The 15,943-nt window shown below is 30.9% G+C and overlaps 1 protein-coding gene across 2 annotated transcripts in view; it reads right to left on the bottom strand.

Annotated features, from left to right (window-relative positions):
• Positions 1-15,581, bottom strand: part of LOC105149324 (uncharacterized) — a 76,520-nt gene extending 60,939 nt beyond the window's left edge. The window contains exon 1 of one of the 2 annotated variants that reach the window (XM_011061653.2): positions 13,252-15,581. In XM_011061653.2, coding sequence (XP_011059955.1) covers positions 13,252-13,735 — 484 coding nt within the window. In that variant the 5' untranslated portion in view covers positions 13,736-15,581. The remainder of the gene's footprint in view (positions 1-13,251) is intronic. The other variant, XM_011061655.2, reaches the window with a different exon arrangement.
• Positions 15,582-15,943: the final 362 nt, after the last annotated feature.

Below are 15,943 nucleotides of genomic sequence, written 5' to 3'. Positions count from 1 at the left end.
GGCGAAAAACAGGGGTTGGAAAAGATTTGCCTTCTAAGAAAGTTGGGGCTTGTTGGTGGGTACAAGATAGACTTTGCGTTTTCACGGAGGGAAGGTTAGCAATGATGGTGGCGGAACTGCACCCTCAAATGACTTTAACGAGTTGGCGTCTTAAAATAGGGACGCCAAGCTTGACCCAAGTTTGCACGTTTGTTTGATAAATTAATCCAGAAAAGTATGGCTTGTCGATAGAAGATTAAACAAGCCTAATTCACTATTCGTTTTATAAAAAGCGATACGCTTCTTTTAAGGATATATATATATATATATACTATTATATATGTATTAGGTGTTGGAATTAATTCGTAGCGTTTTACAAGTGATGGGAAGTACTTTCATTAATGTATTTTTTAATGCTCATGTGAAATAAATAACATTCTTTCATTAAAAAACGCTACGAATTAATTCCAACACCTAATATAACGATATTTTTATACGCGCGCGCAAAAAAATTATTGTCTTGTGTTGAACACTCTGATTATTTTAAACTTTAGTTAAGTATTACATATTTAGTATCTGTCTTTCTATCGCTTTAAAACGACGGAGAGAGTCTTGCTTAAAATCAAAGTAACGTTGGTGCAACCTTAGAGACGTAATTTTGGACCTTAATACAAAACATGTTCGAAATTACACACATATGTATACATCTTAATAATATAATAAATCTGATAAAATAATCGAAAAAAAAAACAGACTTTCTAAATATTTTATATACACACACACATTTATATATATATATATGTAAATTTTTTATTATTTTTAATTAATTCAAAATTTATTAAATCTCCATATTAATATTAATATAAAAAATGCCAACATATTATAAAATTAACTTTTTTTTTATAATGCCGTTAGTTAATACATCATTACATATACGAGAAGCGTTCAGAAAATAATACTTCTTTTCTCGGTCAATAATATAGATAAGAAAGTGAAATTTTATTAATATTTAACAAAACTTCAAGTTTATCGAGCTTTTGTGTAAAATTATATGACATTCCTACAAACAGGAGCAGCTGCTGTAATTTTTTAAAATAACATTTGCGAATTACTCGCGTTACAAATTACGAACTATGTAATCTATTATAATTTTTTGATTGATTAATAAGTGCTCCTATCGACTACACAACTTCCATGCACTGAACACAAATATTGTGAATGTATTTTCAAAAATGATTGCAACTACTACATCTATCAAAATGCCATGTAATTTTACACAAAAGCTAGATAAACTTGAAATTAGCAGAATGTAAAGTTTTACTTCTCTATTTTTATTATTGGTCGAAAAAAATATAATACGTTACTTTTTGAATACTTATTTTCTGTCCCTCGTAATTACATTGATTAAGTGATTATATAAAAACTATTCCGTTTCTAGAAAAAACTTTGCCGGAAATTGAATTAGCATTCAGTGTAAATGCCACATATATCGTGTGTGAAACTGTTCATTTGAAATCCCAATAGAGTTAGACTGATATGGCATTCTTCGGTTTTTCCTATCCATCTTCTTTTCACAACTACCGAACGTGATGAAATTTAAACCTCAATCGCGCACTCGGGTGGAAGGTTTCAGATTTTTTGAAAACCTCATAATGCGCATCGTGTCGTACCAGTTGAGTAGAGTTGTAGTAGAGGGGAACAGACAGACCCCCATTGAGAAAAATCCGTTTCCTAGGCTCGTGTTACCTGGCGTATTTTGACAAGATCTTATTGTCGTCGCACGGCTAAGCCCTATTGACCCTATTATGGCCCTATTAGTATTATACTAGGATTTGCGGTTACTTCTTGAAAGGAGTCCTCTACGGGTCTCTTTTACGGTCGAAGGCGTGCACGCGGACGGCTGCGGGACACGCCGGCTCATTCAACACACTGCTCGAGCGTATCTTCTTGATAACTTGACATGCGATTTCCCTCGAAAAAAATCGAGTTTCCTCTGTTCTTAGATTTACATTTGCTTCCGTATATGTCACTGCTACTCACAACAATATTAACAATATTAAATTTGAACAATTTACAAATTTTAACAAAGAAAGAAAGAGAAATAATAATTAGTTGATTAAAAATTAGATGATTATTAATAAACTTAAAAATTATATTTATTCACATTGAATTAAGACTATAAAAATTTAAAAAATTAAAATATGTATATACAAATAAGAGATATTCATATAATCTGATTTAAATAAATATATAAGAACAACAGAAATAAAGAGACAAAAAGATAATTTTGTCAAAAAATCGAATAAGAGAAAAAAATAAATAAATAAGAGAAATTGTATATACATGAAATCTAAAATTAAATTAATAAAAAGAAAAACTAACTAAAGAAAAAAATTTATATGAAAATTTATAAGAATAATAGAGTAAGAAAAGAGGAAAAAACAGAAAGCCACGCAACTAAAGAATGAATAAATGCAAGAGTAGATACGACATACGACAGAGAGATTAGTACATTAAAAAGAGAAAAAACAAAAAGAGGGGAATAGAAAGGGAATGAAATGCATGAGTAACGAAGGAATGAACGAATAAGAAAAGGGTGGCACACGTGAGCAAAAGAGAGATCAACAAGGAAAGGATTTTGTAAATAAGAGAAAAGAAGATAATTATACGCTGAAACTACAAGAGCAAGAAAGTGAGATCAAAAAAGAGAAAGAAACGCAGAGAGAGAGAGAGAGAGAGAGAGAGAGAGAGAGAGAGAGAGCGTATTGCGGCAAGACACGATGAAGGGGAGAGGGCAACAACGCGCGCGTGTTCGAGACATGATTTCACGTATGTGCCTGTGAAGTACTCTTTAGAGAAGACAATCGAGGTGTTAGGCTGGAAATCCGTACCAATTTGAGCGACTTACACGCGTTCGCTTAAAAGCTCAGTAACAGCATACACTATATATGTATATGTACACATACATATATGTATATGCATATACATATAATGTACATTATTATCATATATATATATATATATATATATATATATATATATATATATATATAAACTATGTAATAATATGTACATTTGTTTTCTCAATCTTCACGGGATAAAAAAGTTTGAATGTACAATACTCACATTATTTTACAATATTGAAATGCTAATTGACCGGATGAATATTTATTGTTACATTCTATTCTGGCAATTACTATCTAGCAATACTAACATAATCTTTATAAAAATCGCGTTTATCCTCAAGATTTACTGTCATATATTAGAGATAGGTATAAATAATACGTTCGAAAATTATTTATAAATTGGCTGTGTTAATTTTTATGAGTTGTTAATTAATAATGTTTAGATTAGATGAACATAGTGATGTAATTATTAGAAATTGAGAAAGATTAAGTAAATCAAAACATCTTTGTTATTATATGGTTATGACAATAAATTAAATGCATATTAATTAATTACTACTTGTTATTACATGTTATAAGCTATTAAACATTGTAACTTTGCTTTGCAATCTTACGAGCCTGTTTACTTTATAAATTTACAATATAATTATATTAAATATAATTATATAATTTTGATAGAAAAATATAATAATGAATTTCACGCAAGTATAATTACACATATACAACGTACAAGAAACAGTTTACTTTGATTTTTTAGGTCTTTCCCAATTTATCCCGATGCAACAAACCCTCAAAGTTCAGCTTTCGTGGGGTACTATACTTTCGTGGGATGTGGTAATGGACATAGTTTGTCGGTAATGTCCGAGACTAATTCCCGTGTTATTTCATTAACGTCCCACAGGTCCCGAGGGGTAAAGCTTCTACTCCAAGGGGGTTGCCACTGTCGCGCCGACGCGCAGCGCCATAGTTGTCCCTGATCCTCGCCGGGTCTAGGGGTTCGTATCGGGCACGTGTCAAAGGGTGAGAATTTATGAGGTGAGTGCCTCGCGCGAAAAGACCGATTGATAGCCGGCCGTATGTACGCTGCCTTGAAACAATGCCGACAAGTTTATGGGATGACGAACCATAGTTACCTACCCCGTTAGCAGCGCGCATGTCTTTACTCGGAGTAGATCAATATCGTTTGTAATGCCAAACCATTAATTCAAAATTGAATGTAGTCGGTCGGTGTAAAATTAAATATCTAAATGTAGATTAGATAATTTTTATTTCTAATTTAATATTATAATGCATTAATTTAAAAAGTATTACGCAAAATAAGAAGATTTTAAACGTATACAAATTATAAATTCTATGATTATGAATAATATATTAGTTAATATATTATGTTAAATAAATTTTTACATCTAAGTTATCAAAAATCTAACAACGTTCGTACATTCATATATCTAAAAAACATTTTACACAAATTGCATTTCCTATTCATTACAAATCTCTAGCGTCTAGAGAGCAGATTTATGTTTTGTATAATTTTATATGAACCTACAAGGAATACAATGGAATACTATTGCTATTTTACACTACATATTACACTATTTTACTTATAATACAGTATATTATTTATCTTTCTCTTTCTCTTTTCTTACATTATTATGTAACACTATGATCGGTTTCAAGTACAAATTATTATAAATTCATTAATTCTTGCAATTAATATTTGACAAATATGTGCAAAATCATCATGGAACAAATTTCAAAGTTTGATGTTGTCTCACATCAAAATGTATTATGCCAAATAATTCGAGCAAAATTCGTACAAAATTCTCTATATTCGTAATCAACATAGTTGCCAGACAGAAGCTATAGAGCGAGTGAAGTGGTGCTTTTGTCAGAGACCCGAATTGATTTGTTGGAGCGGATTATACGATTAGGTATTGTGGCAACGAGGGTCAAATGATTGACGTCGTGACGAGAGTATAATGAGAGAAAATTATTTCTCCGCTCAATTCGGAAAAATTCAATCAATCGGAGATAGAATACAAATTAGACTGTTATACATGCCGAGCAAAGATGTTAAATAGATAAAGAGTTTAGCAAGTCATCTCTAATCTACAAAAACTTTTGATTAATTTAGATTTTGATATTATTTATATGTAATTATTATATACATATATGTTCAATACTGACTGTCATATAATCTGTCACTAGTGAAAATATCAAATCAAGATTATTACATCTAATAAATTTTGGTCAAACAATATAAAGTTAATAAAACAAAATATGACTAGAAAAAAAAGAAGACGATTAATCACAACAATAGTACAAGTATGGTGTCTTCAACAATCTGTATTTTATGTACACGTGAAAATTGTTTAGCGTCAATAACAAGATTTTTATAAATAATTCTTAAGATTTTTAGATTTTCTACTACCTCACATAACATTGATTTTAATATGTATACTTTACATGTTACATCCAGTATTTTAATTATTTTATTTTAATTATTATCAAAATAATAATTAAAATATTATGTATCGTATAAAAATATACGCTACAAATTAAAATATAATCATTAAAATGTGCAAAATATATACGGAGTTTTTGCTTTCGTTATATGAGAATTGGGAAAATAAAACAATAAACTATAAATGTATAATTTTAACATTATAGATATATGTATATATATATATATATATATATATATATATATATATATATATATTGTAAATTTCGTTATTTATATTTTACGTATAACACAAACAAAACATACATTCACACCAAATAAAAAATTAAAAATGAAATTCTAAAATTAAAAACAAAGACAATAATGTCTCGTAACTAAAGTTGTATGAAGTTAATCAAATAGTTTAAACATTTATATAGGTACTATTATACAATCTAATCTTCCTTATTAGATTGTAATAATATAAGATTATTTTCATTAATTAATATCTATTAATAGAATGCTTAGCATATTGTATCCATTATATTTTAAAATAAAAAATTTTTCCAAACGGAAAACTCTCTAGTTTTCCAATTGAAAACTAGAGAGTCATTATTTTTAATAAAAAAAAAAAGAGAATGCAATACAATAAGTTTATTTGTATATAAAAGTTTATTGTTTTATTTTCGGTCATGTGTAGAGAACAAATAGTTGTACACAAAGTTGTACTGACAAGTAAAAATGTTTCGCTAGGGAAAAACCGACAGAATTATTTTGAACGTGAATTGCGACGCGTTTAAAAAAGGAGATGTCCATGCTGGAAGACTAAATTTTCCTCCTTCTAGCGGTGAAAGCGCCTCGGCAGTGTTATCCAATTATTCTAAGTTGTTAAGGCGAGTTAGGGCGCTTAAGGGACTAAATTAAGACATTCCGCGCGACAAATCTCCCAAGAATCTCAATTAACTTCTCCGGGGGCGCCAGCACTTTAATTAACTGTTTAATTTCGTTTAATTTGCATTCGCAATTGCATAAGCTAGGCTAAGCGCCACGACTGCGTTGCATTTTCCTGTAAAATAAACCAATAAGAAAAAAAACTCTTGGAATATATTTGAATTATATAAAAAATGAAAGATATCCGTTATAGTGTGAATGCCATTTATTTTCTTTTTTAAACGCCAGTCTACAACTTTAAATTCTTTTGGTAATCATGCGCATTGATTGAATTAATTCCTTGTTTTATACTTCTTATTAAACTTTTTAATAATGTTTTCAGAAGTATTATATTTTTATTAATTTACTGTAATTATTAATTTATCAAAGTTTTAAGTTAATTCCAACATTAAGTTATTTTCAACATGTTGTACATATTTTAATTTAAACAAAATGTTTAGAAAATAATTAGAAAATAAATATTATATAAAAATATAATACATAAATTTTTTTAAATTATTATTTGTTGAATTAGCGAATTATATATAAGGTAACCGGACCCTACAGCCTATCGCCTACCTAAGTTTTCTTTTCTAATTTTTGTTGTGTCCAAAATTGAAAACTAATGGTTAGAATAAAAGTAGGAAACATTTCTAAACATTACAAAAAAATATATAACGTTTTCTTAATAATTAGAAACGCTCTTGCGTGGAGGCAATTTGAGAAAAGTAGCATTTAAGTCATGTTGGGTATTATTTACTTAATACGATTTTGTATATATTTTTCTCTGTGAAATAAATGTTAGCGAAATGAAAACTGTTAACTATAATGTTATAAGATTATAAATTTGTTGACATATTGACATTGTTTATTTATCTAAGATAAATAAGAACTCACAAAGAATTCTATTTTTCCGAATAATTGACTTATATCTATTTGTCTACTTATCTTCACAATGTTTGGCAAATAAATTAGAATCCATGCTCTGGAATGACAAAAGTACCAAAAAAAAAACATTACAATCAATGTGTATATACATTCAGAATGCCTAGGTTGGTCATATTGATTCTACCTCATAAAGAGTTGCCTCTCTTTGGTTATAAATGTTGTGATAAAAATATAAACTGAATAAAATTATGTTGTAAATGCAGAACTATAACATAAATTACGAAAATTAATAACCATCTCTTGATAGTTGCAGAAAGCAATTACTCACATACAATACGAAATATTACATCAAAATCACCATTTCTACATTTTGCTTCACTGACAATAACAGATTGAACAAATTGAACAATAAGCTGATACAATCGAGTCAGATGGACAATTTGCATTTTTAGTGCTATAGAGATGAATTCACCTTTAATTGCCTACAAACAGCAAATAGGTCATATTGGATATTAGGCCATATAGGATTTGATTATTTCGAAAATACGTACATTCTATTATTATGTCACAGTTTACATAATTTTATCTCGAATAGAGCGAAACAGTCATAAACTTTAAAATTTTGAAAACTGATAACATTTCTCACTATCGATCAAGTATTATTTCTTTTATAAGCCTATAGAAATTACGTTCTATATCGGTTTTATTATAACTATTAGTAAATTAATTTGCATCGCAAATCACTTACATGTAGTAAAACCTACTGAAAAATTTATAATCTACTAATTTGTCAATTTTTACTCAAACACATTATATCGCACGTTTTTACGCACAAATCTTATGTCAACGTGAATGTTAAATAGTGATAAAAGAGAGTAGACTCGCGCGTTTTGATATATTATTTTATACTAATCAATATCGATCTTATACTCAATGTAAATGTCGAAAATGAAATTGGTCAAAAGGATCACTGAAAGTTTCGAACTCGTGTATTTACCTCTTTATTTATTTGTCGTTGATATACCGATTTTCGCACAGTCATGTCTCTAACGAAATAATTTTCTTTAACAAGTGGTGACGTTAAAGATAAAAAAGCGGAGTAACAAAGAAGCGTTATGGGAAAAGAATGGAGGAGAAGGTGGTACGAGTATTATGGCTTGTGTGTAATAGCCCTTGGATTAGTCCACTCTGAAATTTTAAAAAGATCAAAAATTTTTTGCTTAAATCGATAATTTAGGGTTTTAAGAATATAAAATTTTTTATCCGAAAGTGAAATTTTTAATATTAACGAAGATACAGTTATGTCGAGTGGTGCCTCCACGCCGCTGTTAAACTGTTCCATTTATGAATAGCTATTATTTGACGTTATAGTTACATATCTGTACTGTAGATGAAGTTGACACACAATTTTAATATAGAATATAGCAGTTTCGGTTAGAAATCAGTGCGTCCATGTGCTTAAAATACGACAAAAAGGATGTTGAAACTTTAATCGCGTTTTTCTCAGAATGGTACTTTCAAAAACGGACATCAGAACTATCATAAAATTAATCCAAATGCTTAGAAATTTAGCTCAGTTATTGTCAATCGTGTTATCTAAAGAAATACCTCTGATTTTTGAGATAACTTAGATACTTTTTTGTTATTCATATTTTTATGTCAAATTTTTACGTGAAGAATCTTTTTTTTCATGCATCCATCATTTTCACATTTTTTCAATATTTTTTTATTCTGTCAAATATTGTATTTCTCTAACAAATTTAATGCAGATTAAAAATAATTTTTTAATTTTTGGCTACAACATATCTTGGACTTGTTCTGCTGTCCACCGCGAATGTCTTCATCACATGCAGGCATGTGCAAAAAATGTGCTGTAACGCCGCCATTTTGTTTCTTATCATTTTTAAATATTTTGTACATTAAAATACAAGTAACTAGGTATAAAAAGATATTTTGTACCATATCTAACTTTTTAATAATTATCTCTCAAAGTAAGATATGATTTTGAGCAGGCTTCCAGGATAGACTAATCCCTCAATATCAGATCCGCTATTAGATGGCAAATTCTAGTGATTTTACTTATTGAATTATTTATTCAGTAGCTTGCCGTTACATATAATACTAATTATGCTATAATACACAACACCATTTATTATATCTCATTTTTCTTTCAAGCATTTTGAAATGTTTTCCACATACTTTTCAGCATTATTTATTTCAGCATTAATTATTACACATCCTTCCTTATTCTTCTTAAACTTGAACGTATTATTATACAAATATATACACATATATATATGTTTGAGTATGTTATTTATTATTTTATCGTTTGTTATTTATTTGTGTGTATGTATTATTTTATTTAGCTATTTCGAGTTATACACAATTAAACAATAGAATAATATTTTGTTTATATGGCTTCCTAAGCGTGTTAATTGCTGATGGCCTCTCTTTCTTTTTCAAGATTTTCATATCAAAATAATTAAATCGATTGTAGTTCATAATCTATAATTTATGTGTTATATGTATTATAAATTTTTAGTATTGAGCAGTCTATATGCAGAAAAAGTCATGTGTTATATTTTGCAATTGTATATATTCTCAAAATAATATTTTACTTTTTTGTTATATAATTTTATAATAAATACTGTGCTTTTTTTTAAACAAAACCAACTTTTTAAATCTATTTTTGTGGAAGGTCACATTACTATTCCTGTTTTATTTCGAGCCATAATGCATTTTTATAAATAAAGTCCTATATAAAATATGTTTCAGAACTTTGAGTCTAGAATCGAATTAAACAACACTTTGATAAATGTAGTCGTTAAATTGTAAATTTCAATATTGATTATTATATAAAAGTTAAATGATAGGGAGGAACATACACCATCTTCTCCTTCAAGATTTACTTGAAAAACATATCCTTTAACCGCGTATATTCTTTGAAGATGTAATTAAATGTTGCTGAAAAGAATTCTGTTCCTTTTTTCTTCTTCGACGTTGAAACTTTTTGAAAATTATTTCGTCAGAAGTGTGACTGTGCGAAAATCGACAACATAAAAGTCAACGACAAATGACGACAAACGACAATGACTATGTGTAAATAAAAGACGAAAACACATATTTGAAATTTCGGTAATACTCTCGACATTTTGAAATTTCGATATTACATTCAAATTTAATAATTTTAAGAAACTTAAATATTACGTTTGTAAATAATTTACAATTCAATGTAACGCACGCATATTTATTATCGGGATTGAAAGAAATATAATAAATTGATACGTTTCGCTTGTTTTATTCCAAATGATATTATAACAAAGATATTATAACAAAGAAATCTCTCTGAAATGAATACGTTGGCAAACAACATTTTTGTATCGTCAGAATTGAATCACTCACAATAATATAGTTGAATTTTTTTTCTCGATTTTTAAAAACACGTTTAGGATATTTTAAAAATTTTTCTACAAAATAAAATATTGTATCTATAAAATTCTTTTTTAAAATCGAAAATCGCACAAATTACCGATCATATACAAACTGCAAGTACAGATCTTAATCAACACACAACGCTTCGATTATGTATATTGTTATCTTCATTATGCACGAATCAAACTTATAGAAAAGAAAAATGTTTTTAATATAATTAAAATAATTAAAATAATTTTAATACAATCAAATTAAAAGCATTTTCCTATATAAAAAAAATGAATAATCATATTACGAGAATAAGAAGGATAAGAAAAGCTAAATACATTGTTCTAAAAATTTTGAATTTGCGATTGTTTAATTCGCGCCTTTGGCTTTCTAAGCATTGCATCGCGTCTGAAAGTCGCTTTTTCGGATCGTTTGAAGTCGGCAATCAACTAAATTGCCTATCAACGCCTGAGAAGCCCGTTCACGCACTTCCCTCTTCCTCACATTTCCTTCCTCTTTCCATCGCACATATATACATACATATACCTTTTTCTTCTTTTTTTATTTGTTATAGATGTTGTTACTGTTGTAACTTGCTTTTCTAAGCAAGAATAAATAAATTTTTTACATCTTTCTTTCTCTCTCTCTCTCTCTCTCTCTCTCTCTCTCTCTCTCTCTCTCTGCCTAATTTATCGTAACTCGTCGCTAGCATATACTACATGATCAATATAAGTTGTTAATAAAAACACATTATATGGCTAACATAACGGTAGTAAGATTTTATCCTGTACCCTCATTTAAGACTACGTAAGTTTTAAGACAAAAACGAACAAATGAAGCATACCGAATAAATGCTGTAAGACGAGGTGCCAGAGTGACATTTGAATGGAACGGTAGAACCTTTGTATTCTATCTGAAATCCGACACCCGAAAATAGTTCTCAAAATTCGTCCTGTTCCGCGAAATCTCGGATACATCTCGGATTAAAAATAATGACGTAAGAACAATTTCAAGACGATATCAATTATATATAACTTGTATTATACAATGATATACCTACACAAAACTTTATATAATAAAATAGTTTTTGAAGAAATATATATATATATATATATATATACATATGTATACGTATATCTAATACACGTCCCTATAATATGATATGTATTGCATATATATTTTGAAGAAGTATCCCTCTTTATACATTAAATTCACTGCATAATACGTTTAAGTTTACGTAAATCTTAATAATATGTATATAAATATTTAATAAATTTCGATTTAATACATATATTTGCTTAAAAAATTTTTATTTTATTTATATTTTTTGATATTTAAAAATATGAATTTTATATATTGTCTTTATTAAATTTAATTTTACATTTCAATTTTCATTATCTAATCTACTTAATCAGATTAATACTTAGAAGTAAATAAAATATTTAACATTTTGTTATACATGTTTTAATAAAATTATGGTTAAGATATCAATATCATTGACGAAGGTTGAGAACAGTTCGGTAACGGCCAGTCGACGCTCTTTGTACTTTGGTGAGACATTGCAGGCCTACCTAACACTCAACTCATTATACCACTAATTATTCATAACGTTTGGAATTATTCTGATGAAAAAAATCAATTCCCACAGTCTATTTCTTTTTGTTTTTTACTTCTCTGTGTGTGTGTGTGTGTGTGTGTGTGTGTGTGTATGTTGCATTTCGTTAATTACGTGTGCTATTGCTTGACTATATTTAATTAAAATAAGAATAAAGAATAATTACGTAGGTATAAAAAAAGAAGAAAATAAGTTGTTTTATGAAAATAAATTATTTGTTTACGTGCCGCAGGCAGCATTTTTGTGAAAATAGTTTCAAGTTATAATAAATGATAATAATTCGATTTTTGGACTGCTAACTAAATAAAAGTAATTCCTGCTTTGATCGATGTACACATTCAATTACTGTTGTATATATTGAAAATATAAGACAGCTATGCAGCTGTCTAACTGAATACTATTTTCCCAAAAATTCCCCCAGATTCTTGGCACATACAGTGTCGACATTGATGCGCGACAAAGGCGTGTGTCAATTTTCGGTAACTTGATCTTGAGTGGCTCTCTGTTAAGTGATAGCTGTAAGTGGCAGTTAAGTGCTCGTTTCACGCTAGAACGACGATACATCTATTAATTTACTTCAGAGTTTGTGAAAATAGAGGGTTATAAGTTCAATTTCATTCACAATTACCGAATGGTTCGCGGTACACATATTGATAAATATAATTTAAGGAATATTGATAAGACAATGATATTAACAATAATATTAAAGGTTAGACTTTTTAAAAATAATTAAAAATTTCGAAGATCATAAGTAAAAAATAAGATTTTCAAAGAATACGAAAGAAATATTTTCTTTTTCTTTTCAGCAGATACAAATTTATTTATTCAATATAGTTGCATATTTATAAATTATGTATAATAATAAAAAATAAAAATATTAATATTTTATAGTAATATATATATATATATATATATTTATTTATTTATTTATACTTTATTTTATAGCAAAGAAGAACTTAAAGCTTTAAGCCGTTATTTTATTCTTTGAATTTCTAATACAAAATTTAGATACAAGTAGATTCAAATAGTTATTGCTTAATAAAAGCTCAAATTCACAATTATTGACTTACCATGAGGCGGCGTATGTTGTGTCGGGCTATGTTGATGATGATTCGTGGTAACAGCCGTACCAGGAAGTACGTGCTGCGCGTGTGCCGCAGGATGCAGGTTAACGCCGGGTGGCGAAGCCGGAAGTTGACCTGATTGATGTACCTGATGGTGTGTTACATGGTGGGCTGGGTGAGGATGGGGTGGCGGTAGAAAGGCAGCTGCCACAGCCGCCTGCGCATTCAGATAGGCCATCCTTGAGGCCGTAAGATTGCCCAGATTCCCCAAATTTCCCAGATTCCCCAAATTGCCTAAATGATTTAGGCTGGGCATATATTCCCATAATTTCGAGTGATGAGGTGCAGTCGGAGCATAGGAAACAGCCGAAACTCCGGCGGGTGGTGAGCCTTGCGGAGAGCCGCGATCAGTACCACTCCTATTTCCGGTACCATCTAGACCCAGCAGCTCCTGAATTGCGAACGCTGATCGCTGCTGCTGCTGTGGCATCTTCGTATCCTTTTTAATTGAGATCCGACTTTAAGCTTAGAGCGACATTCTTCATACTCTCGAGTATTCACAAGGACGAAGTCTAACCATTAATCTTCAATCCACGATATTTGATAATGGAAGTGTAAAGATGCTACAAGCGAATATTGAGCTGCGTATAGTGCCACCAGCTAATGTCAGAGTGCATTCGGGAATTTGTGGCTTTATTTACCGTGTTCTAATTGTTGAACTACAAAACGCGCGATTAGGTCTTCCAGATAGACGATCGTTGTTTGGTTTCTTCGAAAGATTCTTCTTCCGACGTTTAGGAACTCAATCGAAGAGAATCGTTGTACATTGTTTCTTAAAATACCTAACTGGTTTTCTAAGATTTAAACACAAAAACCAATAGACACTACAAAATTTTTAATCTGGATTACAAGAGCAGTACCATTATCATTCTTAATAATTAGTAATTTTTACAAAAATTGTCAGCATTAACGAAGTAACATCTTCAAATCTGATAGGCCTTAACATCACTCTGCTTGCAGCGATTATTTCCACAAGTGCCTGCTTTTTCGAAATTTCATATCTTTGACATAAGGCCGTTTGAAATTAGATTTACAGTCGTATTGTACGCGATTAGCATAAAAGAAGCTCAAACATCTAGTAAGCTTTAAATATTTTCTGCTTATAGATGTATATAAGAACAAAAATTTTAAAATAAATATCTGTAGTAGTGCTCACAATCAGTGACAACAGAATAGGATCCGTGATTCGTTGTAAAAAAAATAAAGAATGTCACCAGCAAGTAATCTTTCTCATTCAACATTCCATGACCGTCGGCAAGATGAATAATACACTTCCATCAGACGAAACGCCAAATCTTACTTACTTTCGTTTTAATCATAATCTATAACTTCTGCTCGCGTTCTTCTTCGCTTCACTTCGACGAAGTGAATGTTTTCGTTGTGATCAGGTACAGATTGCTCTGTTTTGTTGCTTGTTGCGACACTATTTTATTGCGCGTAAATGTGAATCTTTTTCAATGTAACTCAAAACTATGTCTCTCCTTTGGATGAACACTAAACAACACACGCTAAAAATGTCACGCGTAATTTCACTCATAAAAGCACATGCGAGCTTAAGATAATTGGTCCATTCTCTGCAAAATCGCCTCCATTCTTCGAAAAAAAATGTATTAAAATTTAAGAACAAGAGGTAAAATTTTATTTGTCAGACTTAATTGGAATAATACTGACTTCCCAAAATCTGATGACTACTGATTTTGAGAAAAAATGCTAACAAAATGATCAGAAAGTGATCGATATTGTTCCAAAAGTTTCGGCAGAATTTATCAACCTCCTCGATAGAATGCCTCGGCCGACATGTCTCTTGAATACATTTCCATTATTCTGAGCGCTTTTATTGCGCCTACATCTATGAAGATACGATCCACCGTCGGCAGTTGATTAAACCAAGTTGAATGTTTTCGAATCACGGAAGAATTTTCAGTTATCGCATTTTGTCGGTGCGTTCGTACAAATTCCAAATTTCGCTCCAATTTTCGTTGTTGAAACGCACGTTCGTTAACACCACAGTTGCTGGCAGCAACTTCGTGTGTGAAGAAGAGGAAGGCGTACGCGGCGTAGACAGGACCTCGAGAAATGGTCCCGGTTAGAGCAGCTCGAGTATTTGCCGTCGTGGCAACCGTGTCGTCGTCGCGGCGTTGGACAACTGAGCGGTCGAATAACGCGGGGTTGCTCGATGGGTGCGCGACGGGTACGAAGAAGGGAAACCCCAGAGGCGACTGTACGAATACTACATGCACCCATACACATACCCTTTACGCTCTGAGGGTGGTGTTTGCCCCATCCGTGCGCACAACTCGTCAACTCGTGCCTGGCCCCTCTCTTCCTCTATGCCCAACGACTCGCTCACCACCTCTCCCTCTTTTGCCCTCCGTTCTGCGACCCCTCGTAGACCCAGGCGACAAAGGCGCCTCCGCTACTTTATGCGTTGGCAGTGGCCGTCTCGTATCGCGGATTGGTCGGCTTTTTGAGACGGCCAGCCGAGTAGACATAGCCCTAGTTACCAACGAGAAGGTGGGGTCTAGCAATGTCGACGCCTCAACGTGGCTACGCCTACGGCGGAGCGGTTCACCATGGAGAAAAGAGGGACTTTTCGTACTCAATCATGGATACTTGGAGAGAGCAAGCGATGCCAGGC

This window comes from Acromyrmex echinatior, chromosome 16 (genome assembly GCF_024713525.1).
Source record: "Acromyrmex echinatior isolate Ae372 chromosome 16, ASM2471352v2, whole genome shotgun sequence".
NCBI classification, from domain to species: Eukaryota; Metazoa; Arthropoda; class Insecta; order Hymenoptera; family Formicidae; genus Acromyrmex; species Acromyrmex echinatior.
Note: the sequence above shows the minus strand (reverse complement) of the source record. Positions and strands in the feature narration are given on the sequence as shown.